The 25,426-nt window shown below is 60.3% G+C and overlaps 1 protein-coding gene across 1 annotated transcript; it reads left to right on the forward strand.

Annotated features, from left to right (window-relative positions):
- Positions 1-947: 947 nt before the first annotated feature.
- On the forward strand, positions 948-24,673 carry LOC102969651 (TRIO and F-actin-binding protein). Its single transcript, XM_042993235.1, has 14 exons — positions 948-1,124; positions 6,173-6,229; positions 8,662-8,730; positions 8,858-8,947; positions 9,260-9,369; positions 10,860-11,379; positions 12,046-12,156; positions 16,908-17,055; positions 18,766-18,868; positions 19,411-19,570; positions 19,646-19,759; positions 20,291-20,377; positions 21,130-21,296; positions 22,118-24,673. The coding sequence occupies exons 1-13, from the start codon at positions 948-950 to the stop codon at positions 21,292-21,294; spliced, it is 1,911 nt and encodes a 636-aa protein (XP_042849169.1). The 3' UTR covers positions 21,295-21,296; positions 22,118-24,673.
- Positions 24,674-25,426: the final 753 nt, after the last annotated feature.

Consider the following 25,426-nt stretch of genomic DNA (forward strand, 5'->3'; position numbering starts at 1 on the left):
TTCTCCCCTTTTACAGAGGGTGAAGTTGAGGCCCAGAGAGGGTAAGTAATACTTTGCTTCAGGTTAACTGCGGGGTTTGAATCACCATGCCACACAAGCAACCACTGCTTTTTCAACAAATTCCACGAAGGTCCCTCCTCTGCTAGGACAGATGAGCTCCTGCGGGCGAAAAGGCCTCTCACAAACTGCCAAGCGCTGGGAATGTGAGAAAAGTGTGTACGCCCACATCCAAGAACCCAAGATGGGGTTCTCAAGCCGAGAAAGACCCGCTTGTACGGAGGGGCCATTTGGAGAAGGCCCTACCATTCCAGAACTCGCTTTGTGCTTAGATTACGTGCTAGGAATCCCGTCTCTTCTTACTGTGTGACCTTGGCCAAGTCGGCTCACCTCTCTGAGCCTCTGTTTTCTCATTAGTAAAAGGGGGACAAGGACACCTCCCTGTCAGGTCTGTGGTGAGGGCGACATTAGATTACACAGGTCATGAGCGGGGCTCGGCGAGTGGGACCTGCTGAGTTGTTAGTACTGGCTGCATTGCCCACGTCTCCGTCAAACCGCGGCGCCGAGCCCTTAGTGAGTGGAGCCATCGCTCGGTCCGGCGGCTCGCGGGAGCCACCGCAGGGCGACTGGGCGCCACACCCAGCTGTCCCCGCCCAGCACTCCCGCGCCGGGGCCCGACCGAGTCACCTGCACGCAGGGTCCTTCCTTCCTCCCAGCGCGCCCGGGGCGGGAGCCCAGCCCTCGACTCCCTCCGCCCCCATCCGCCGGCCGCGACCGCCCTCGCGCGCCCGTCCCGTCGCGGTAGGCCCCGCCCCCGTCCCGTCCCGCGCTCCCATTGGCCCGCCCGCGGCCCCCGCGGCTGTTTGTCCCGGCTGCCTCGCCGCCCATTGGCCCTCCCGGGTCCTCCCAGGAAGTTTGAAAAAAAAAAAAAAAAAAAAAAAAAAAGTTTTATGGGCGGATGGAAGGGGCCGGGGCAGCGCCGGGGAAGGGAAGGGCCGGAGGAGCGGCGGCGGGCAGCCGAGAGGGGCGGCGGCGGCGGCGGGATTCCCGCGCCGCTGGGCCCGGCCCGAGAGCCCTCTCCACTTCCCTGCCTCCTGCTCCCGCCGCCCCGGGGCGCCGCCATGACGGTGAGTGCCCCCCCACCCCCCGGCCCCCCGGGCCAGCCCTTCTGCGCCCCAGGCCGGGAGGAGAGTGACCGCCCGAGCCCCAGCCGAGCCGCTCCCCTCCTGGGCACCCCCTTCACTTCCCGAAGGCGAGAGGAGGTCTCGGCCGGAAGACAGGGCGACCCCAGCGGCCCCAGCTGGCTGTTCTGCCTCGACTTCCCCCAGCCTCCTCCTCACCTTTCCGGACTAGGAGCCCCGGCGACCCCGAGGAAACGGGAACTCCCTATCCTGGGCAGTCCCCTCTCCGCCTACTTTTGTGGGACCAGTCACGGACAATTTCTGATGGCCCTTTTCCACCTTCCCTCCAGCCCCCTTGGTGAAGACCTGACCTGATTCTCCCAAGCTGCCAGGCCCGTAGGGACTCCCAGGGCTCCGGGCAGTGGGAGGAGCGGAGAAGGGCCTGGCCTGGGTCTGGGGTCTCGCCCAGGGCTGGAGAGGGGCGCTCCCCGGCTCTAATGGGTCGCGCTGATCCAGGCCTGGGAGGACTGCCTACCCGCATGGGCGCCCGAGGTTGAGTGGGTGAGAAGGGGCCGCCCCGTCCCACCCCGTCCGGGAGCCCGTCCTGGGATTTCCGAAGTGGCACGACGCCGTATTCTCCTCGGCTTGCCACTTCGCAGCAGCACTGGGGCCTTGGCTCGGAGCAAGCCCACGAGTGGGGTGGGGGACACGATGGCAGAGATTTGTCTTCCTCTTGGGGATAAGCCCTCCTCCGGTTACATCAATACCTATGCCTTAATGATCATACTGAGCCTCGCAACGGAGTGGGCCTTTATTCCCATTTTACAGTTAGATAAACCGAGGCTTGTGGGGGGGGGGCGGTGGTGAGTTGCCCGAGTTTACCCTGAACGTAAAGGAACGAGTAGCCTCTTTTCAGGTCAGTCTGGCCCCTTGACCGTGATGTTCTGGAAGGGGAGGGGCGGGGCTGCTTTTGGTTTCTGGCTAGAGTCTTAGGGAGGCTCTGACAGCCTTGGAGGGTGGGGTGATGGAGTGGAGCTCGGTGCGTTTGCGCATGCGCACATCCCCTTTCCCCAAGCTAGTGGAGACCCTAAGAAGTGAGCTGGGCTGCTGGGGGTGGGCCCTCAGGGCCCCTGCCCCTAAGAGTATGATGACCTGGCCGCTGCTTGGACTTCCTCGGCCTCCGCACATCCTGCCACCTCCCTGCTGGCTCTTCCTGTCGTCAGCAGCCTCCCTTTGGTCAGAGAGCCAGAGGGATGTGGGGGGAGGAGCTGAGTCAGTGTCCTGGCCGCCCACCCCCAGGCCCCAAGCCCTTGGCCCCCGGGGAGGGTGGTTGCATTGCCTACTGGGTGCCTGCCAGATCCTGAATTGGGTGCTTTCATGCTACCCGAGTTGATCCTTTAAGGATGATTGTAACTCCCCATCTAGCAGATGAGAGCACTGAGGTGTAGAGAGGGGAAGTAACATGCCCCAAGTGACATAGCTCGGCCTGGGCTGAGCCAGCATTTGTATCTCGGTCTGCCCCAGTTTTCTCGCTGGGGCTAGATAAGAAATGTACACAGCCGCCTCTCTTGAGAAAGGCCATGTTGAACGTGTGGGGGCACTTGAAGGAGGGACAGCATATCCCTGTGGTGCGAAGGGGCTTTCCAAAGGAAGATGCCCAGCTGCGATTGTAGGACTTTATCAGGTGGAAATGGACGGAGGGAGGGAACAGTGTAGACAAAGGCTGGTGGTCGTGTTTGGGGAGTGGTGACAACATAGAAAGGGGACCTGGGAAGGAAAGCCTCCAAGGCCAGGAGAAGCGGTTTAGGCTTTGGTCAGGGACACTGGGGAGCCAAGAAAGGTTTTGGAGCAGAGAGGCGGCTCATGATCACCACTGACGGTGCTTTCTGGGTTCATCATGGCTGCCTTCATGCCTGAGCCTGCCCCAGCCTGGTGTCCCTCCTGGGCCTCTTCACACCCTTTCCCTCTCTCCTGACCTCTAGCCCTGAGCTCAGAGAGCTGCAGGAAGCAAATGGTAAAGTGGCCATGAATGGGTAAATGCCTAAAGGCCTGGAGTCAAGATCTCTTCCCCCTCTTTTTGCCTTAGCCCTGTGTAGCCCTGCCCTTGGAGCCTCATTCCCTAAGCCACCGCCTGGCATCAGATTATATACCTGTCACTTGTTTATTGCCTGTCTCCCGAGTTCCACCAGGGCAGGGGCCACATCTCCCAATCGCAGCTGATTTCCTGGCCTAAAACAGTGCCTGATGTGTTGTTTTTTTTTTTTTTTTTTTTTTCACAAACATTCCCTTAGCCCCTTGGTCCTGGAGGGTGAACAGCACATGTCCCTAATGGAGTTGCTTCTACTCTAGCCTGTGAGGGATAAGGAACTGGCTTCACGATAATCACAAATGCAACAGAGGCTGTGGGAGGGCAGCTGCCATTGGTGTGTGTTGTGTGCAGGGAAAGGGGCCTCAGAGGTGGCAATTAAGTTGGGTCTTAAGGCGTGGGTAGGGGTTTGCCTGGTCAATGGAGGAGGAGGAAGCCTGGTACTTAAGCGGAGGACTTGGGCTGGTGCGGAGGGGCCTGGAGTCCCGCTGTGCCGGGGATCGGAGAGCATACGTGGTGATATACGGTTCCCTACACGAAGGGGAGGCTGGGCTGGGAGGGTGAGCTGCGGCCTCTGTGCCATCAGGCAGCTGGACCTTGGTTTGAAACCACCTAGAGCCATCCCTGGAGGTTCGGAGCCGACTCGGGGCCCTAGGCCTTTTTGAGAGGTGTGCTTAGAGGAGGCCGTGTCAGTGGTCCAGGCGGGTGGGAGGCAATGCTGAGCTGTGGCCGCGGCCGTGGCCATGGCCAAAGGAAGGAGAGGGCAGGCCATGAGAGCTGGCCGGTACTCCCGAAGGGACAAAGGGAAAGTGAGCTGCCTTGGGTGGAGGGAGGGTGGCTGGGCCTGAGTGGAGGTGTGGCATGAGAGATTTAGACTAGCAGACCTCTTGACCCCGGACAGAGGTTCCCAGGTGACTGCAGGACCTGTCCCCCCCGCCCCGCTCCCGCCAGCAGGTTTAAAATCTCACACTGGCATCCTCCTCCCTCCAAGGTCACTGTGCCCATCTCGTACCTGACATGCTCGAAGTGTGTTTGTACCAGCTTCCAGAGGGTCACCGAGCTCCTCCACACGGAGCTCATTCAGCCCTCTCACAAAGCTTTGGGGACGGCAGGACCCCCACCCCCCGCACCCCTACCCCCAGCATCATTTGCTACATTAGGCAGCCAGGGCTCAGGGAGGGGAAGGTCACAGGGACCCTTCCTCCCCCCCTGCTTCCCAGGCACCCCTTGGGGTCCCAGACTGTCATTCTAGCTGGGGAGCCCTTGCTCAGCTCTGGAAGCCTATGGCTGATCCCTCAGCCCTGGCCCAGTCTGAATGGCCCGGTGGTCTGCTCGTCCTTCCCAGGGGCTTTCCCCTGGACAGCAAGGCCAGCTCTGTGGGCCATCCCAGATAGCCTGACTTCTCAGAGCCAGGGGGTGAGGGTGGAGACTGCCCCCAAAGCACAGGAATTTCGATCAGGAAGGTAAAGGGGGGGTGGGGGAGTGATATTTATTCAGCAGGTTTTTGCCGAGGCCTAGTCACCGTGGGCCAGACCTTGGGGGTCACTGGAGGTCCCGGTCTGAAGGGAGGTTACCCAGGTGACTCGGTGGCCCCGAGTGTAGCTGCCAATCTTCAGTCTTCGCTTGGGACCACCCCGGGCAGCCTCTGGCACTCGTGGGGAACAGGGTGAGGAAGAATGGAGAGAGACAGGGCAAACACAGCCCCAGGGTTTCCCAGCTCTGAGCCGAGCCTGGGTCCCCTCCCTCAGACAGGTATGCAGGGAGGGGCTGCCCTGCAGGGGTGGGGCTGCTGGCCTGCTGAGATCCAGGGGCCCTGGCTGCACAGCCTGGGCTGTGGCTGGCTGTGGATGTCCAGGCCCCGGGGCCAAGCCCCTCTTGGGCCACTTCCTCCACCTGAGGAAGAAGAGAATGGGGAGGAAGGCGGGTCAGGGGAGGTGGCCAGGTCAGGTGGCTCCGGTTTCCAGCTGCTGTCTCTGCTGCCCACCCCACGGAGCCGAGCTGCAAGCTCCTTCCCAGGCAACCAGACACCTTGGCCTGGTGAGGCCGTGATGGCGGTACTGATAGGTGGGCTCAGGGCCATAGCGACAGGTGGCCACCTCCTCCCTGCCCGCAGCTTGGCCCGCCCTGCTCTCCCCGCTGCCAGCGGGCAGAAGCTGACACTCTGCTGAGGGACCAGGCCTTAGACACGAGAGAGAAGTCTGCCGGTGGGCAGGGAGGGTCAGGTGGCTGGCGCCCATCAGATGGGCGTGGCCAGAGAAACCACCCGGATGAGCATCTGTTTCATCTAGGTGGGGGTGGGAGGGGGTACCTAGCTCACAGGCCTCTGGAACATGCAGCGGCTGGGAGCCCCCCGACCCCGGGGCCGCGCCCCCCTGGGCAGCACCCGGCAGGTAGGGCTTGCCTCCACCGAAGTGCTATCTTCCTGGCCCTTCCGGAGATCTCTGACCCCACCCTGGGCCTGGCTCCATCTTTCAGAGTCTCCAGGGGACAAGGGAAGGGCAGGGCAGGGCTGGTTGGACCACAGGAGGGTCAGTGGGTTGGGGATGAGCGGGGGCTTTAAGGCATTTTCCTGGTGGGCCTCCTGGCCTTGTCGGTGAGAGCGACTGGACAGTTTGCTCAGCCCTGCTGGTTCAGGCTGTTCTCGGAGCCCTCTGGGGTCTCTCTCCTGCTCTTTCGTGAGGAAGTAGGCTGGCAGGAGGGGAGCCTGGCCACCTGTGGTAGATGTGCCAGTCACCCTGCCTGCCGTCTTGGCTCTCAGAGGTTGTCGGGGACAGGGGCCAAGGCTATCTCAGTGGTTGGGGAGCCTGCCCGGATTTGGAGGTTACCTGGGCCCTCAGCCCCCTCTCCTGGCTTTCCAGGACCTCAGTCTCGCAGGACTCAGGGGGCAGGATGGGTACAACACTCCTTCCCCAGCCCCAGTTGGTTCTCCAACCGGGCCTAACTTATGTGCCTCCTTATCTCTCCATAGCCCGATCTGCTCAACTTCAAGAAAGGATGGATGTCGATCTTGGACGAGCCTGGGGAGGTAGGAGGGCTGCAGTCAGAGGGGAGGGGTTGGCCTGTGCAGCTTCAGTGCCCCAGGGGGTCTTTGGGGGCAGCCCAGGAGTCTGAGCTGCTTCCGCAGCTTGTCTCGGCCTCTAGAGAGCTTGGCCTCTGAGCGGAGGGGTGCAGGTGGGCTCAGAGTGGGCACCCTGAGAGCGGGCATTTCTCGTGCAGTCAGGGTGGGCCTTGGGCTGAGGGGGTGGGAAGCAGAGGCTGCTGTCATCTTGGCCCCCTGGGACAGTCTGCAGGCATACACGGTGGCAGGGGTAGAGGCCTCCTAGCCCCTCACGCCCTACGCCCTATCCCCTCCTCTCACTGAGAGCCCCTGGGCCCTCTCCCCTCTTGATGACCCTGACTGGGTCTGAGGGTTTCACAGAGGTCCTCTGGCCTGAGACATTACAGATTCCCCCAAGACTCAGCCATGCGGGAGCCTCTCCCTCCTCATAGAAGTGGGTCTCAGAGCGCAGGCTCGGAAGTCTCACCCACCTGGGGCTCCCCTGGTTACGTCCTCTGTGAAGGACGTACGTGAAGTCTGTGAAGATGTTAAGTCCACGTCTATGAAATGGGCATATGGATAACGAGGATTCTTTCCAGGGTAGACAGCAGGGTCAGAGAGGTCGGGCCGTGTAGGGTCTCTGCCATAGCTCAGCTAATGACCCTTCCCTGTCTCTAACGTGTCCGTCCTTAGAACCGGGAGGGACAGCGGCCTGTCGCTGGCTCTGCCCTTTCAGCTGCCAGGCTGATGGAGTCTGGGAGCTGGAGCTGGCTCCCTGCCCGCTCAGCCTGGGAGGGGACGTCTCCCCACCCCTGTCCTGCATGCGCCCGTGGCTCGGGTCGGCACGCAGCCCGCATGCCGGGGAGGGCCCGGAGCCAAAGGGAATCTCATTGTGTTTCCTCCCCACATGTTTTATTCCCTCCAGCCCACAGCCTTCCGTTCCTGCTGCCTGCTCGCCAGTCCTCTGGTGGCTACGCTCCAGGCTCACACAAGGCCTGGCACCCTGCCAGTGACCCTTCCCAGCCTCCCCACCCAGGGTCTCTGGAGGGCAGAGATTACAGGCCCCACCCAGAGCTGGCCACTGCTCATCTTCTTTCACAGGGTTTTGGAATGTCCGAGCTGGAAGGGCCCCGGGAGTTCAGCCAGCCCAGCCCCTTGGTGCACGGACAGGGGACAGGCCCACAAAGCTTACTTCTCCTCTGGGCCTAGTCACCGCTTCGGTAGACCCAGGCCTAGAACTTGGGCTGCCTAAGGCCATAGAACTCCATCTAGCTCCTCAACTGTCATAGACTAGGGAGGGATAGACACTTCCGACCTTCTTATTAGCCCTCCTTCACAAGTGCCAAGAATGGAGCTCAGAGAGGCCGAGATACTTGACCAAAGACACACAGCTAGGGATAAAATCGCTGTAATCTAGGTCTCTTGGAGGCTCAACCCCTATTTCTTCGGGGAGGCCGTGTAGAAAGAAGTTGAAAGTGTCATCCCAGCACACCCCTGAAAACTTGCCATTTCTTGAGGAAAGAAGCCTAAATATTTGAAATAACAACGTGGATGGAGTTTGGTGATGTGGGGGAGCCCCCGGAGGGCTGAGGACTGGGTGATATGTGCTGACCCTGGTGGTGGGCGGACCTTGACTGGCATTCCAGTGAATGGCCAGAAGCCCAGAGGCGGGCTGAGCTTGGCACATTGAACATCAGGCTGTGGTGGCGCCCCAACCCTTCGCTGTGCGTCCTGCCAGCCCAGCGCCCGCCGGAGCAGAGAGCGGCACTGCAGAAAGGGGCCCAAATCATAAATGTGCAGATAACGCACTCACAAGCCAAACACGCGTGTAACCAGCAACCCGATCAAGAAACAGAATAGGACCAGTGCTCAGACACCTACCTCCCCCCCCCCCCAGGCCACCTTCCAGTCTTACTCTGGGAGACTTGTCCTTGGTTACTGAGGGGGTCCAGAGGGCCATGGGGAAAACGACTCGCAAAGCTCTGCTCCCTGACTTGCTAGGTGAATGGCCTTACACAGGTCACAGCCCCTTCCTGGTCTGCCCTGGGGCGGGGGGGGGGGGGTCGTGCACTTGTAGGAGCCTTGGTGATCTTGACGGAGAGGGTCCAGAGGGCTTTGTTGCTGTCAGCAAGTCAGAGAAGGGCTCCCAGGAGGACAGGGAAGGTGTGGTCACTGAGGAAAAGCCAACCCCTTTCACAGACGCTGCCCCTGGAAGGGCCAGGCTGCAAAATCTGGATTTTCTGACTCTTCTCTGACCCCCTCCCCCGCTGGCTCCCCAACAGGGCAGCTTAGGGGGCCGGGGCCCCCACGGTCGACCTGGCCAGACCCAGGACAGCTGTAGAGTGGTGCACGCACACACCCTTTCGTCCCACCCTCCCTGCCGCCCCGTCCCCTCGCTCACCGCCACGTCTCCTTCACAGTGGAAGAAGCATTGGTTTGTGCTGACAGATTCAAGCCTTAAGTACTACAGGGACTCCACCGCAGAGGAGGTGAGACAAAGTGGGGAGGCTCCCCGCCGCCATCAGGTGCTGGGGAGGGGGGTGTCCCCGGGAGGGGCTTGGGGGGCCTAGGTGGGGAAAGTGGAAATCGTGGACCGTCGTGGCCTTCCCGCGGCAGGCAGACGAGCTGGATGGCGAGATCGACCTGCGCTCCTGCACGGATGTCACCGAGTACGCGGTGCAGCGCAACTATGGCTTCCAGATCCACGTGAGACTCTGTGCGGGGGGGAGGGGCCTGATGGGGGGGGAGGGGCTTCCCTCGTTCACCTAGAGCCCCTGTCCTCAGAGCCAGTCAGAAGCTCTGCCGCCGGCACTTTGCGTGTCTGGGGAGACCCCGGCTGTCACTGGGGCTGAATGTTGGGGAGACCTTGGAGCCAGCTGGCGGAGGGGAGCTCATCCCCAGGCGCAGGACCTCAGATGCCCTCCTGCGGGGGACGGGCCACCCTCCCTGGGGGTGCAGGGTGGCGAGGGAGCGGTGGGGCTGGCCGTGTGGCAACCTGCCCGTGGGATGGACTTGCAGACCAAGGATGCTGTCTACACCTTGTCGGCCATGACCTCGGGTATCCGGCGAAACTGGATCGAGGCTCTGAGGAAGACCGTGCGGCCAACCTCCGCCCCGGATGTCACCAAGTATGTGCCGAGCTGGAGCGGGACCTTGAGGGAGGCGCTTCCTCCCGCATCCCTGAGTGGGGTTCTGGCACACGCCAGAGGGCCCCGCGGCTGTGCCTCCCGGGCCTCAGTTTCTCCATCAACAAAATGGAGAGAGGGCAGTGAGCGTTCTTGGCACCCCCCTGAAGATACTTTGAGGTTTGACTGCCATGCCTTTATATTCTGCGACAGCCCGAAAGGTGGGGAGGGGCTTTGACTCTTTGGAGAAGATGCCAGTGAGTCAAAGACACCCCCCTCACCCCCCCCCCCCACCACTAGGTGGCTGATTGTCTATGCACCGTGGGAGCTGCGTCTAAGCCAGTTGGGCAGAGGGTGTCTGGATGGGGAGCTCTCACTCTCTGGAGGTGACTAGAGGGTAGGAGGGCTGAGTAAGCTGGTGGCAGAACCCGCACACAGTGTGAACCCTAGCCGCCTGTGCGGGGGGCGGGGAATTGCAGCTGTGGGACAGCAGGAGCAGAGTATTGTATCGGGAGGCCCCCGGCACGAGCCCCCCGACCTGGCCATACCTCGGCCATTCGGCGTCCGGCCAGTGACTTACTTGTCTGAGTTTCACGTTCCGTATCTGTCACGCTGAGTGCGGCCCCTCCTTCACGTGAGGGATGTGCCCAGGAGCCCACTGTAGACTCTGCAGGTCTACGCAGCCCGACCGTTACTTAGTCTGTAGTCTCAGCTGCTGTAACAAAGAAGCCCCGAACACAGTGGCATAAATAAGGGCGAGATTTCTTTCTCTCTCCAGAACAATCCAGAGGTGTGCCCTCCAGGCCTGGTGGGGCAGCTCCGTGGCCCACGACTCCCGCCTTTGGCTCTGTCCTCACGGAGTCCCAGCCAGGGGCCAGGCCAGGGCACGTTTGGTCCTGGAAAGGGTGCCGCCTCTCACACCACTGGGCAGAATGTAGTCACGTGGCCCCACAGCTGCACGGGACGCCGGGAGGCGTAGTTTTTGCCTGGGCAAGTAACGGAAGAAGGGGCCGACTGCCGCCGTTCATGTTCTGTGCACCCAGAGGTCACTGTTCACCCCCTCAACCGTGACCGTGGGCATCTTCCCCTTTCCACTGTGAGCCTCTTGAACCCAGGACCCTGCCTCAAACCGCACCTTCGTAATAACACTTTGATCAGCCTTGGCAAAGGGCTCGCGGTCGCTTTAGGCACATTCACTCGCCTAGTGCTCACGCCCATCCTGTGAGGGGCACCGTTGTCCCATGTTACAGGTGCGGTCACCGAGGGTCAAGGAGGGAAGCCAGCTCTCCTGGTCCCTCTGCTGCTAAGCGTTGGAGCTGGGATGGTTCCCAGGGTCCTTTAATGATGAATCTCTAGTTGTAACCTCTAGGTTGGGTTGCTTCCCCCACCGGGGTCTGTGCCCGGGCCCTGGCACACGGGTGGCGCTCCAGAAGCGCAGGCTTGGGGGCTGAGCGTCACACGTCCCTCCTGACGGGGCTCTGCTGGCACCCTAGGCTCTCGGACTGCAATAAGGAGAACACGCCGCACAGCACCCAGAAGGGCTCCCTGAAGGCGGGGGAGCAGCGGGTGGGCTCTGAGGTCATCGGTCGGGGCGGCCCGCGGAAGGCGGACGGGCAGCGGCAGTCCCTGGACTACGTGGAGCTCTCCCCGCTGACTCAGGGCTCCCCGCAGCGGGCCCGCACCCCGGCCCGCGCTCCCGACCGCCCGGCCAAGCAGGAGGAGCTGGAGCGGGACCTGGCGCAGCGCTCCGAGGAGCGTCGCAAGTGGTTTGAGGCCACGGACGGCAGGCCCGTGGAGACGCCGGCCGGCGAGGCGCCGCGCCGGGGCCCGGGGGCCCCCCTGACCGAGGACCAGCAGAGCCGCCTCAGTGAGGAGATTGAGAAGAAGTGGCAGGAGCTGGAGAAGCTGCCCCTGCGGGAGAACAAGCGGGTGCCTCTCACCGCCCTGCTCAACCAAAGCCGCGGGGAGCGCCGCGGGCCCCCGCGTGACAGCCACGAGGCGCTGGAGAAGGAGGTAGGCATCCCGGCCGGCCTCGGGGAGCCCCCTCGCCCCACCGGCGCCCCGCCTGTCCCTGCCGTCGCGCTGTGGCGTTTATCTTGCATTCCTAAAGTGACGGGAAGCTCACTCCTGATTCACCGTGTGGTGCCCCAGACTCCCGTGAACCGGAATCTTGCTTCCTGGACCTCGGTGTTTTCTCGTTTTGGGGTGTTTTTTTTTTTTTTTTTTTTTTTTTTTTCCTCCTTAGTTTTGTCCTCCGCAACCAAAGAGAAGGGGAGAGGAGGGAGAGAGCACTTATTAGGCATCTTCTGAATACCTCGTCCTAGGCCTCCTTTACCTACATTGGCTCATGTAACCCTCCCAAGCGGTCGCGTGGTCCCAGAGGGTAGACCTTGTCCTGATTGTCCTGGCGGGAAACTGAGGCTCAGACGTTTCCCTGCCGCCTGCAGGGATAAATATCTGTGATCACAGTGTCCTGCTCCCAACCCCGTTTAGTCTTCTCTGGGACAAAGTTCTCCTGGGTCACTGACCTGGCCATCCAGGAAAGTGCTGGGACGTCCCCTTGGCCTGCATTTCGGCCGCAGGCCGCCTCCCTTTCCCAGACCCAAAGCTCCTCACTGCCTGCCACCAGACCCTTGCCGGCTTCCAGGTTCCCTCTGACCTCGCCTCCTCCCCCTGTAGGTCCAGTCTCTCCGCGCCCAGCTGGAGGCGTGGCGCCTTCAAGGAGAGGCCCCTCAGAGTGCACCCAGGCCCCAGGAGGACAGCCATATCCCCCCGGGCTACATCTCGCAGGTGAGGCCGGGGGGCTGTTTCGTGGGGGCTCGGGGCAGGTTTCTGGTTGCCGTGGCTTCAGAGAACAGCTAACGTTCTGGGAGCGTAGCGGAACCCGTGCGAGGCATTTCATATGCGTCCTCGTATGTCATGTACCCAGCGGGTAGACGTGATCACTGTGCCCGTTTTGCAGACAAGCCACTGAGCTATGAGAGGTTATGGGACTTGCCCGAGGTCAACTGAGCTGCAGATGTCAGAGGTGGGATTTGAGTTCGGTTCCGGCTGACTGCAGAGCCTGTGTGTGAGCCCCCATGTGACATTCTGCACGTGGACCCCTTCTCCCACACCACCCTGGGGAAGGAGGGCCAGTGGGGAATGGGATCCCCAACGGGCAGGCCCCCGGGGTCACTCCCTAAGCACAGAGAAATCCTGCCCGTGTTTACCAGGCCAAGGCCCGCGGGATGTGGGACCCTCCAGTGGCCCCCAGGGGACACTCCGTCTGCCTGGGACAGTGGTCTGGTAACCGTTTGACAGAAAAACCCATGTGTATGTAAACACATACACACTAACGTACGTTTCCCATAAATTTTACTGATCGAAAGGATGTGTAGGACACAGTGTGCAAGTACAAAATATATAACTTTTATTGTGAATTCCACATATATAGCACATTGCCTTTTCTCGGAATTGACTGTGACTTTCATTGGTTTTTCCGAACGCTTGTATGCACAGCTAACTGACAAGCGAGTGTCGTTCTGCCGTGCGTGTCGGTTGACAGTTTGGTTTGTGTTCACGAGTAAAACAAAAAGACATCTGTCAAAACTCTAGTTGATCAACGTCACTTGCAGCTTCTTAGCCGAATTGGAGAATAGTTTCCTTTTGAGAATATTCCATTTAGAGTTATTTTCTCAGGTCCGTGTTCTAGTGACAATGTGATGGTCGTAGATGTGGCACGCTGGGAAGTTGAATCTGCATTGTTAGCGTTTTCTCATCCCTCGCTTAAGTCAGCAAAACACTAAATCAAGCCCTGACGTGCAATGCTCACCAATTTCCGTGGTGTAAATACTCCCACTGTGGCTGATGTCCCTGAACACCGAATCGGGAAGATACACGTGCACAGAATTATAGAGCGTTTCCGCCATACAAGACACAGAAGATGTAAATAAACTCAAGAGCACAGGAACACCTGGCTGGCTCAGTCGGTGGAGCGCGGGACTCTTGACCTCGGGGTCTTGGGTTCGAGCCCCACGTTGGGTGTAGAGATTACTTAAAAATAAAATCTTTAAAAACAAAGAAAAAAACCTTAAGAGCATAAACAATAATAAAATGCAGTGAGATAATTAGGAAGTGATGAATGAGTATCACCTTTGTTTTTAACGTAGTTAATTGTAAACGTATATACTTTAACTTTTAAAATGGCTGCGCTTAATCGTGTCACAGAATTGCAAAATATATGACCATCAGCTGTCGGCCGTCAGCCCGCCATTGCCTAAAGTAGAAAAGAGTGCTGGGATCCTAGGCTCTGTGTGGGCGGGGCCTTCTAGAAGCTCCAGGGTTGGAGGTCGATGTGCGGGGCTCTCAGGCAGGCTTCCGGGGGGCGGGCATTGAGCAGAGCACTGGTTTGGGGTGGGGGCACGGGCTGGGGCCAGAGGTGGAGGGCCGGTGGGTGTCTACAGTGGAGACCTCCAGCAAGCCAAGGAGTTGGGATCTCATTCCGCAGACCTGAGGAGATTTGGGGTCTGACAATGACGTGGGGAAAGTGGTATTGGGGTGGAGGGGGGCTTGGGAGGGCACAGGGCCAGCGTCAGGAGCTAGGACGGTGACCTAAGGAGAGAGGGCTGTAGGAGGGTGTGTGGAGAGGAGAGGTTAGGACTGGGTGACTGGGCCCAAAGCAGATAGAGGAGAGCCCCTAGGTGCCCTGAGTCTGGGCGGCTGTGCAAGGCCAGGGAGCCGTCTGGAGCTGAGTGGTGGGTGAAGCATTCAACTGAAGGGAGACCTGGGCCAAGGGGAGTTAGGACCTGAGTAGGGGAGGGGGCGTGACTTTGGGGTCACCTGACATAGGGAGGGGTGCGATGAGGGAGGGACCAGTGTTGTTAAAGGCTCTCTAGAGGTCAGAGGACAGAGTGGGTGGGGCGTCTTCAGGCTGGGTGTGGCTTAACACCACAGCCTGAGGCAGCTGGGACACCCTCAGAGACCCCCACCCGGAGGGCCTCAGACTGTACTTGGAGCCCTTCGACGCCCCAGGGGCTACCTTTCTGGGTGGGTCCATTCATAGCCAGGGGTATCCGAGCAGCCTCTTCAATTTTACCCTTAGAACCTGCATTAGATTTCCTTTAGGGAAAGATTTCTGTCCCTCCAATGAAGTTCGAAAAGCACTGCTCTGACTTCTCAGCTTCTCGATGGGGAAACCGAGGCCCAGAGAGGCGGTGAGACCCTCAAGCGGGAGGCAGACCTGTGTCTGCATCCCAGGCTTCCTGGTGCCCGTGGGGCCATTGGACACCACAAAGGCTGTCGGTGTTTTCATCCTGTTAGGTTGGGATGGGAATGGTACAGACGGAATTGGGGGAGGTGAGAAGGGAATGATAAGGAAACAAGCCAAAGACGGGAGTGGAGGAGGGGCCCCAGATGTGGAGGGTGCCAGACAAGAGGAGCTGAGCTATCTGTGTCCCCTTGCCAGCCCGGGAGGAGGTGGCTGGGGATTCAGCAGACCCTGGAGAGTGGACGGCTGGGGAGAGATTCCCCAGCCTGGTATCTTCGTCCTGGAATCTTTTAGCTTGTGGGGCTTCCATAGACAGCAGCTGGGTGGGGGGGGGGGTGGTTCTGGGGCTTCACCCACTGGGGCTTTGGTGCCTCCTTTGCCTCCCTCCAGCCTAATGTGGGGGGGGTGGTTACAGGCATTTCTTCATCTACTTTGATCCCTGTCAGAGGTGGCTGCCGGCCTTCGGGAAGATATGTCAGAGAGAATAGCACTTGGCCTTCTAGGAGCCCCTCCTCCTGGTCTCGGTCCTGCCTCTGACCCCCTATTAACTGCCGGGTCCGCCTGCCTGATCTGGCCCTTTAAGAACATCAGTCCCCACCCCCTGTGCTGCTCCCATCTCTGTAGGTGGGTTTATCTTAGGGACCCTCATGAGTTGGCCTTATGGGTCTTTTATAGATGAGGACACTGAGGCTCAGAGTGGGGAAGGGGCTCGTTCAAGTTCACTCCGGTACAGCGAGGCTCTGGACCCAGTGTGTGGAACTCCAAAGCTATATTCTGTTGTTGTCACTGGAGGGACACGGAGGACACATGCAGAGGGACAGATGTTCCCTGCCCCCCACTCAGAACACCTGGACCCAGGAGGCCTGGCCCTTATAGCCCTCTGGTGTGGCTGCTGGACAGGTGGAGGTCGGTCCCCACCCACCATGCCCTATGGTGTCGGTGGGGGGGTGGGGGGGGGTGGAGTATACTGTCGCATCTGGCCCTCTGCTTCGATTTCTTCTTGGGGCTCTTGCCCTTCCCTTTTGAATGATCTTAAATTCAAATATATAAGAAATATGTTTACATTTTCGAAAATAATTCAAACAAATCAAAAGGTTAGAAATAAACACCTGAGCTCTCCTTCTGCCTGCTCCCACCCCAGGGGTCACCTTGGTTACCTTTGAGCACATCCGTATAGTTTCCTGTTGCTCTTGAAAGAAATTTACCACAACCTTAAATAACCCAAAGTTACCATCTCAGGGGTTTGAAGGACGGTAGCCTAACGCGGATCTCGCCGGACTCCAGGTGGGGCCCATTTCCTCACCTTTCCCGGCGGCTTGTGGCCACCTGTGCTCCTTGGCTCCTGGCTCCTTCCCTCATCTTCAAAGCCTGCAACGGAGAGTCTGGTCCCCCTCGCTTCCCGCCATTGACTTTCCGTGGTCACTTCTCCCTCTCTGCCCTCCTGCCTCCTCTTTTGCAAGGCTCGATCCCATCCTTTATTTAAGGGCTCCCCCGTTAGGGACTCGGACCGTGTCCCGTTTTCATCTGTTTCACCCTCGTCCGCAGGTCTTTATACATGTGACTTTCTGCTAGGTCGAGGGATGGGGTTACTGAAAGTGTGGTGACGCCATCAACTGCCCTCGGCACACCCGTCACAGCTGACTCTCCCAAGCGGTGGGCATTAGCAGTCTTCTAAATACTTGCCAGTCTTCTCTGCAGGCCCTGTGTTGTGATGTCATCAATTTCAGTTCACTTAGCACCTGCCCCATGTCAGGCCCTGGTCCAGACGCCGGGGACTCCGAGCTGGGTCAGGTCTTCCCTGTCTTGGGAGAACTTCTAGTCCAGCAGAAGCAGAGCCTTCGGAGGCAGGGGAGAGGCCGTCCAGAGGCAGAGCAGGGAGGACACTGAGCTGGGCTGCAGGCCAAAGTCAGTTATCCCGGAAGAGAAAGTAGCGGAAGAACGTTCCAGGCAGAGGGCTTAGCCTTAGCTAAAGCTCAGAGATGTGAACATGCCGTGACTGGCGTTCCCCATCTTCCTTGGTGGGGAAAGGCCCAGGCTGAGGCCACGAGGGTCGGACAGGGGAGCAGGGACTTGGCCCCACAGGATAGGAGCCTCAGAAGGGTTGGAAGCAGGAGAGTGACAGGGTGAGGTTTGTGGACCGGGGGAGCAGGCGCAGGTGCGGCCGGTGGCTCCCGGCTCCAGGGGGGCGAGGTGGAGAAGCCTGCCCCTGAGGCTCCCCGCCTCGGGCTGGGGAGGGGGCCCGTGTCCTGGGCAGTGGGGGCAGCCCCGGGACGTGCCGGCCTCCCGCCCGCAGGAGGCGTGCGAGCGCAGCCTGGCCGAGATGGAGTCCTCGCACCAGCAGGTGATGGCGGAGTTGCAGCGGCACCACGAGCGGGAGCTGCAGCGGCTGCAGCAGGAGAAGGAGTGGCTCCTGGCCGAGGAGACGGCGGCCACGGCCTCGGGTGAGAACCCTGCGCCCCACCAGCCTCCCAGCTGCGGCCCCTGGCTGAGTCGGGGACAGCTTTCGATAAGGGGGGGGGGGTCTCAATGCGAGACTTGGGAAAACGCACCGGGGGGGGTTGGAGCCCCTAGAACGGGCCTCTGCTCCTACTTGAGAAAGAGAAACCAAGGCAATAAAAGGCTCCCCCCCCCCACCCCTACTGTCCCCCTGGGTTGTGACTCCTCTCCCTCAGGGGCCTGCGGCCACTGGGGGGTTTCGCCCCCAAGCCGTACACACGCACGGAGCCCCAACTCCGTGCTCAGGTGCGCGCTCTGTGCTGGGGTAGAGCCTGCTCAGCCACAGAAGTGCCATCTCCCCGGGTGAGAGGGCCAGACCCTGGGCAGAGCGGGAGGAAAGGCGTGAGCCTTTGCCAAGCCCCGTTCTGGGGAACGCGAGCACCCTTGGCCCTTGCAGTGCCTGATCGAGGGCCCCCCATTTAACAGATGAATAGACGGGCACAGAGAGGTTGGCGACTTGTCCAGATGGCGGAGCCGGGGATGGAGCTCAGAGCACCCTGATTGCAAAGCCGTGCCCTGAACCCCACCCCCTGCCCTCCCAAGCCGGAAACAGGAATGCCCGAGACGTTGGACAGCTCCCTCCCTCCCTGTGTTCACTGGGCACCTGCTGTGTAGGTCTGGTACATCCTAAGCACTTCGGAGCGGTTTGCAGAGTGATAGGAAAGGACGAGAGAAGTCACGTGATCCAGAACTTTCCCACCTGTCAGCGCTATGCCACGTGCTTCACACCCCCGGCGGCCCCGTTGGCCCCTCATCGCAAACAGCCTGGGGCCAGTGTGTTTTGCATTTTAGGAAGATAACTTAGTACATCAGTTAGATATCCTTCCCAGCAGAGTCTGGACTCTCCCCTGGAATCTAGCACTAAGGTTTTTACAGTGAAATTTCTCAGAGTCATGCTGAATGTGGGCTGAGAATGACCGCAAGTGGCCCTGCGTCTGTTCGGGTCAGGGATTGCCACCAAAAGAGTTATGAAAAGCTCTCAGTGTTCAGAGCCTTCGGATTTGAGAATTATGGATAAGATTATGGGTGAGGGCTCATTTAATCCTCCCAATAACCCTGCGTGAGTGTGGAAACACTTGGTCCTTGGTTGCTCACAGCCCGAAAAATAAGCCAACGGGAGCATTTACTGGGCATTTACTTTGGACCGAGCATTGCTCTAAATGCTCTACATGCATCTTCCAATAACCCACGAGAGAAGGTGCTATTGGTAACCCTGTTTTCCAACAAGGGACTGGAGGCAAAGAGTGGTTAAGTGCCCTGCGTAAAGTTGCATAGATTTGTACCAGCTGCGGCCCCTGCACTCCTGACCGCCGGGCTGGGCAAGGGAGCTGGGCCTTGTTAAAGAACCCTCCAGGCTCTGCAGGGATGGCCGGCTGTGTGGGGCCTCACCCGGACATGACCAACAAGACGTACCAGTGGTCAGATGCTGAGGCGTCTCCCCAGCACTGTCCCGTCAGACAGGGATTGTCACCCTCCCTTGATAGATGGGCTCAGAGAGGTCTAGCAACTTACCCAAAGCCCCTCAGCTCCTGATACAGCCTGGTCCAGTGTTCTTTGCTCCTGCCTGCATGGTATCTGTGGGGCCTTGGAGGAGGTGGAGCTTACTGTTGCTGACCCCTCCCCAAGATCCCCCCATGCCTCTGCCCTGCCTCCAGCCATCGAAGCCATGAAGAAGGCCTACCAGGAGGAGCTGAGCCGGGAACTGAGCAAGACACGGAGTCTCCAACAGGGTCCAGATGGCCTTCGCAAGCAGCACCAGTAAGCTGGCATCCGGACCCTGGGGTCTGTGGGCTGGGCCTCGTTCTGAGCTAAGGGCCCAGCTGCCCACCTTGGTGTTTATGAGGCAGGAACCTATGCCGAGGCCCCTCGGCAGAGGACACATCATTTTGCCCCCAGCTGAGACTCCCGATCAGCCACCTGGCACAGGGAACAGAAGCGGTGGGGCCTCAGCCAGACCCCCGTGCCAGTCCACGGAGATAGCTCTTCAGACCCCTTCTTCAGCCTCCCCCTCCTCTTCCGGTTAGTGTCCCCTAGAGCTGGGCTACAGTACCACCCTCAGCCAGTAGGTGTCCCTCCTGGCCACGGAGCACAGTTCTGGGATGTTAGGACCTGGGAGGCCTTTGAGGCTTAACTCAGCCCCTCATACGGGAGGCACCTGCGGCCCAGAGAGGCTGTCACCAGGTCACACCCCCACAGTGGACTGAAGGCAAAACTAGGGCGGGAACCCGGAGTCCGGAGCTGCTTTGAGTCTGTCTTGCCCCGAGTCCCATGCCGTCCTTGCCGTCCTCCGCCCCGCACAGGTCGGACGTGGCGGCGCTGAAGCGGGAGCTGCAGGTGCTGTCCGAGCAGTACTCGCAGAAGTGCCTGGAGATCGGGGCCCTGACGCGGCAGGCCGAGGAGCGTGAGCACACGCTACGGCGCTGCCAGCAGGAGGGCCAGGAGCTGCTGCGCCACAACCAGGTGAGCCTGGCCCGGGATGGGGGGCTCCGGGGCCGGCGGTCCATCGTCCCTGCGCTGACCGTCCCTGCCCCCCAGGAGCTGCACGCCCGCCTGTCAGAGGAGATCGACCGGCTGCGCGGCTTCATTGCCTCGCAGGGCACCAGCGACGGCTGTGGACGCAGCAGCGAGCGGAGCTCCTGTGAGCTGGAGGTGAGCGCCCACCCCCGTGCCGGGCAGCCTGGCTGGTTCTCGGGGCCCCGACAGGCCGGCTGTGCCCTGCGGCAGGGAGTGGCATCGCTTCGCGCGGGGCTGGGCCCCAGGGAGGAGAGCCCTACAGCCAGAGTCCAGCCCTCCCCTTCGGGTCCTGCCCCCTCCAGTATCTCCTCTGTAGAATGAGGCTGGCACCCCCCTTACCGGGAGAGGCTGGAGTGAGAAAACGTGTGTGATCCTAGGATCACCTTCGTGTTTTATTTTATTGTACGAAAATTTATATATGGCTCTACTCTGTCTGGAGCTTCTGTAAGTCCTTCATATCTGTTAACTTCTTGAATCTTCGAACCAGCAAGGAGAAATCAGAGAGGGCTTCCTGGAGGAGCCTGCCCATGGGGTGCGGTGGGTCTTGGTGCAGGTTGGGGGTTGCATCTTAGGGGCCTGAGGCAGAGAGAGCCAGGCTGCAGGGTGCCGTGGGCCGGGGTGGCCCTGGCCTTTGGCCCTGGGTCAGCCTGGCGCCCATGACCCCAGGTGCTGCTGCGGGTGAAGGAGAACGAGCTCCAGTACCTGAAGAAGGAGGTGCAGTGCCTCCGGGATGAGCTACAGATGCTGCAGAAGGTAGGGCCTGACTGGGGGCCGCTGGGGAGGGAGCCTCTGGACCCACCTGTGAGCGCCTGCTCTGTGCCAGGCACTCTCCTTGCCTCCTCATGTCACGGCTCTCCTCGGGCCTCTCCCGAGGACAAGGTGTCCTTGTCCCTATTTGGAGACAAAGAAACAGGCTAAGAGAGGATAAGTGATTTGGCCACGGCCACACTTGCTTTTATTTATTCGGCAAATTTTTATTGAGCATCTACTGTGTGCTAGGCGCTGGAGAGACAGCTGTGAACAGAAAAGACCCAAGTCCCTGCGGGGTGGAGCATGCGTCCCAGTGAGGAAGCTGCGTGGCTGGCAGTGGGGAAGGGCCCGGATTTGGGTCCAGGGTTGTGAGCCTGGCCTGCCTGGTGCCACGTCCCTAAGTCTTTGACATCCTCTGTGAGCATGTGTGAGTCAGACTCATGGAAAGGGCCCAAGGCTTGGGCCAGGCCGACCTGGTTCACATCCTGGCCGCTCACTGCCGAGTGGCCTTTGCCTCCCTGAACCTCGGCTCCCGTCTCGAGAGGTGAAAATGATCCTGGAGGCTCACTGGGCCGTGCTGGGAGGGTGTACTCAGGGCTAGGGGTTGCCGAGGGGGCGCCCCAAGGGACAGGGCCGTAGGGCTGTGCAGGGGCCTGGCTGCTCTGTGCCGGCAGAGAGCGCCGTGGGCCTGGGCCATGTAGGCGGGCCAGGTCGGGGAGGCTTCGTGGCCTCACGGCCCCTCCACGCCCTCCCAGGACAAGGAGCGCTTCGCTTCGGGAAAGTACCAGGATGTGTACGTAGAGCTGAACCACATCAAGACACGCTCGGAACGGGAGATCGAGCAGCTGAAGGAGCACCTGCGCCTTGCCATGGCTGCGCTGCGGGAGAAGGAGTCGATGCGCAACAGCCTGGCCGAGTAAAGGTAGGTGCCGAGGGGCGGGCACGGCCGAGCGGGGGCGGGGCCAAGTCGGGCACTGGGCCTGGAGGTGCGAGCCCAAGGCTCATCCACCCCCGACTCACCGTGCCAGCGGGCCCAGGGCGCTTCCTTCTCGTGGCCTCCGTTCCCCTTTCTAGAATGGGGACAGCCACACCCGCAGCCTCATCAGCCCGCGGCCCTCCTCCCCGCTGCTGGCTCAGCTGCGTCGGCCGCGGTGGCAGGTGCCGGGCGCTGGCCCCACCTTCAGGCCTGGCAGCGTGACGCGCATCCCTCACCGGCCACAGTGCTCCTTCCACCGAGCTCCACACCTCCGACATCACGGATGGAGCCTGGCCCCCGACTTAGTCTTACGGCCATCTCTGACTTACCAGGCTTCGGAGCATTTTTACGGTGGCTTTCCTAATGCCGGCTCTACCTGGAGCTGCTGCTTTCCCTTTCTTTTTTTTTTTTTTTTTTTTTTAATTAAAAAAGTTTTTTTTTAGTGTGTATTTATTTTTGAGAGCGAGACAGAGTGCAAGCAGCAGAAGGGCAGACAGAGGGAGACACAGAATCTGAAGCGGGCTCCAGGCTCCGAGCCGTCAGCACGGAGCCCGACGCGGGGCTCGAACCCGCGAACCGCGAGATCGTGACCCGAGCCGAAGTCGGACGGTCAACCGACTGAGCCACCCAGGCACCCTTGGAGCTGCTTCTTTCTGACCAGTCCTTGTGGACTTCCCGAGACGCGCAGGAAAGGCCACCCTGTGGGCCAGGCCCAGCGCCGCCCTTGCCTGGCCTAAGCCTGCCGCTCCCCGACTCTTGTCTTCCAGGTCCTGGTGGCCGAGCCCCGCAGCAGACGCCCCCAGACTGAGGGGACCAGTCAGTCGCCCTCCTTCCTGCCGGATGGAAGTCAGAAGCCAAGCTTTCTCCCCGCCCGCTGTGGGCCGCACGTGCACTCGTCCCCACCACACACACGCACACAGGTGCACACACACACGCGCGCACACACACACACACACACACACACACACTCTGCGTATCTGAGCGCGCCCCTCGCACTGGGTCTTACCTTTTGCACCTTCTTCAGGATTTTATATGTGAAGAGATTTTTATATAGATTTTTTTTCCTTCCCCCCCCCCCAACACTTTATACTTTGAAAAAACCAATTCCTGGACGCTGGCTCCCCCTCTGTCTCCAGCCACGGGGGGCTCAGGCTTCTGGGCCCGTGGCCCTGCCCCAGGGGGTGAGGGGGGGGGTCCAGCAGGGGCGCAGCAGCGGCCACGGCAGCGTTGACTCTGGTGGGAGAGGCAGGGAGCCAGCCAGCCACCCTCTTCCTACCCTACCTCCCACTAACTACTTCCTGCCCTGAGGGGACCCACACCTTGGGACTCTGGACAGAGGGACAGATGGGCAGAGGGAGCCGGCAGCTCCCTAAGGCTTCACCTCCTCCTCTGAGGGGGTGCTGGGCACGGAACCACTGGAGCCGCCCCATGAAGGCGTTTCTCTTCTGCTCCATGAGCCTTCTTAACTTAATAAAATATTCCCGCGGCTCTGGCGTCTAGGATGGCTGGGGCAGGGCGGGTTATGGAGGTCGGGGCTTCACCACCCTCCCCACCCCCCTCACCCCCCACTGGCACTCCTTCCTGAAGGGCGGCCTGGGAGCTCTGAGGGCAGAGTTGAGAATCTAGTTCCTCCATCAGGGCCACGGCTTTGCAGCGCCAAGTGGGGTTTGCAGACCAGCCGCGTCACCAGGGAGCCGGTTAGAAACTCCCGAGTCCGGGCCCCGCCCCTGCCTACTGAGTCAGAATCCGCCCTGTGACACGGACCCCCGGCGATTCATGTGCACCTCAAAGCCTGGGACGCCCTGGAGTGGGCGCTATAGGTCTAGGCCTTGGAAAGACGAGGGGAGCTGAGGCTCTGACCTGGGGCCAGCCACATCCCCTCTCTAAGCCTTAGTTCGCTTTCCTGTCAAATGGTTGCCTTTCAGCCTCGGTCCTCTATTGAGGCTGTGCCCAGAGGTCACGTCCAGCCCTGGGCAAGGTGGGGGCGGGTGGTGGACGCGGCCACCCCAGGCCCACCAGGCTGGAGGCCTCATCCCAGCCGGCCAGCTGTGCGGCTCCCGAACCCTGGTCCCGGTTGCCAGCCACTTCGAGCCCAGCCCGGCTGTCCCATCTGCAGGGCTGTAGCTAAGGTGGGAGGGCAGGTGAGCTGGCCTCACCCCCCACGGCCTTCCCCATCAATCCGGGCCGGGCACCGGGGGAGGTGATCAAGGACTGACCCTGCCCCCACCGAGGGCACAAAAACAGGTTGGGTCCCGGAGGTCGTGGGCACCCAGAGGGGACCCCGACCCAGCCTGCGGATCGGAGAGGGCTTTTGAAGGTGGCTTTGAACTATGTCTTTTCCAGATGGAAAAAGCAGGAAGGGCATTCCAAGTGAGGGAACGGCATGAGCAAATGCCCTGTGAACATCCCTGGTGTGTCCAGGGCAAGACCCACAGGGGAGCAACCATGTGGGTTGTGGGGAAGACGTCCCATTCCCTGGCCAGTGATGGGTTTAGGAACGATGTGATCCCATTCCCTGGCCCGGGAGGTAATTCCAGCCAGTGAGTTGCCGGGGGGCGAAGACTTGAGTGGGGGTGGAGGGCTGGAGGGGGTCATCTGGGAGGTGTTCCTTGCTCTTAAGAAAAGGGTACAAGAAAGGGAGGGCCTCTCTCTCCCCGCCTTCAGATGGTGTTGGGTGAAGTCCCCATGTTGCCACGACTTTGCCTCATCGATATGCTAAAAACGGCCGAGTAGAAAGAAGGAAGAACCGGGACCCCCGAGCCATCAAATCGTCCAGCCTCGGCACTCACCATACTCTGTTGCCTCCCACCAGCCCCCCTGACATCCCTCCACTCCGTCCTCTGCCTCCAGGACCGCCTTAGCCCAACCCGGCCCCCCCCCCCCCCCCATCTAGCACCTGGGCCATGGCAACATCCTTCTCGGTGCCTGCCTCCCACCCACCCCCTCCTCGGCCTCCAGGACAAGCTGGACAATCGGGCCAACGTGGGAAAAGTGCTCCACCTCTGAATGAACGAGTAGATTGTGGTCCATTCATACGTTAGAAAACTACACGCAAAAACTTGGGTGAATCTTCCAGACAAGGTTGAGTGAGGCAGCCAGACACAAAAGAAGACCTGCGGTACGATTCCGTTTATGTGAAGTTCAAGGCAGAACTGTCACTATGGTGACGGTCATCCGCACAGTGGGTGCCTCTGGGCCGGGGACGGACATGGGCTAGCAGTGATCACGAGGGAACTTTCTGGGGTGCTGGCAATGTTGGAGATCTTGACCTGGGTAGTGGCCACGTGGGTGTATACACATGTAAAAATATACCACGCCGTGCACTTGGTGATTTGTGCATTTGTGTGAGCCGTGTCCCCCAAAAAAAACCCCAAAAACAAAAAACCTAGGGTTCCAGCAGGTGCCCGGGTGAGCTGCCCTGGGGAAAACCCAGTATCCTGTCACACGGGGGAATTTGGCCAAAACCACGTGATGTGGGTGCAAGGTCCAGCCTCAGGCAGCCGGGGATGTGCTATGGAAAAGAGCACAGGCTGGGGTATCATACCTGCCCAGGTACCATCTACAAACTTCTTACGACTGAGGCTCGAAAGTGCTGTGGTGTCGCTTCCATCACATCGGGCAAAAACAGGTCACGGGGCCAGCCCAGATTCAAGAGGAGGGGACAACACCAGGGCATGAATGCTGGGCGTCATCTTCCTTCCCCACTCCTGCCGAGAACTCTGTGGAGTTGTGTCCCTCCGCCCAGCCCTCCGCTGTTGGAGTTCCCCAGAGTCTGTCCCCAGCTCTCCTGCCACCGTCCACCTGTTCTCCTTGAGTGCTCATCGTTGGCTCTTGGCCGTCTCCAGCCCAGACCTTTCTCAGGGACGCCAGACCTGAGCAGCCTCAGTCTCGAGGCCACTGCCAAGGCCCTGTCTTCCCTCCAATCTGTGGCTCTTCAGTTAGCTACAGGGAGCCACAATCAGCACAGAGGATGCAGCAAACCCAGGCTGAGAGGTCAGGGGAGGCTTCTTGGAGGAGGCCGTGCTGGTGCTCAGCGGGAACTAGCTAGGCTAGGAGGGTGGAGAGCATATTGGAGG

This window comes from Panthera tigris, chromosome B4, assembly GCF_018350195.1.
Source record: "Panthera tigris isolate Pti1 chromosome B4, P.tigris_Pti1_mat1.1, whole genome shotgun sequence".
NCBI lineage: Eukaryota > Metazoa > Chordata > Mammalia > Carnivora > Felidae > Panthera > Panthera tigris.

What these genes read in the sequence shown, in the direction of transcription:
- LOC102969651 (XM_042993235.1), top strand. Translation starts at nt 948, where the DNA reads ATGGGCGGATGGAAGGGGCCGGGGCAGCGCCGGGGAAGGGAAGGGCCG. An exon ending in GGCCTTCGCAAGCAGCACCA is followed by an intron (nt 18,869 to 19,410) that starts GTAAGCTGGCAT and finishes CGCCCCGCACAG; the next exon opens with GTCGGACGTGGCGGCGCTGA. An exon ending in GGAGCTCCTGTGAGCTGGAG is followed by an intron (nt 19,760 to 20,290) that starts GTGAGCGCCCAC and finishes CCATGACCCCAG; the next exon opens with GTGCTGCTGCGGGTGAAGGA.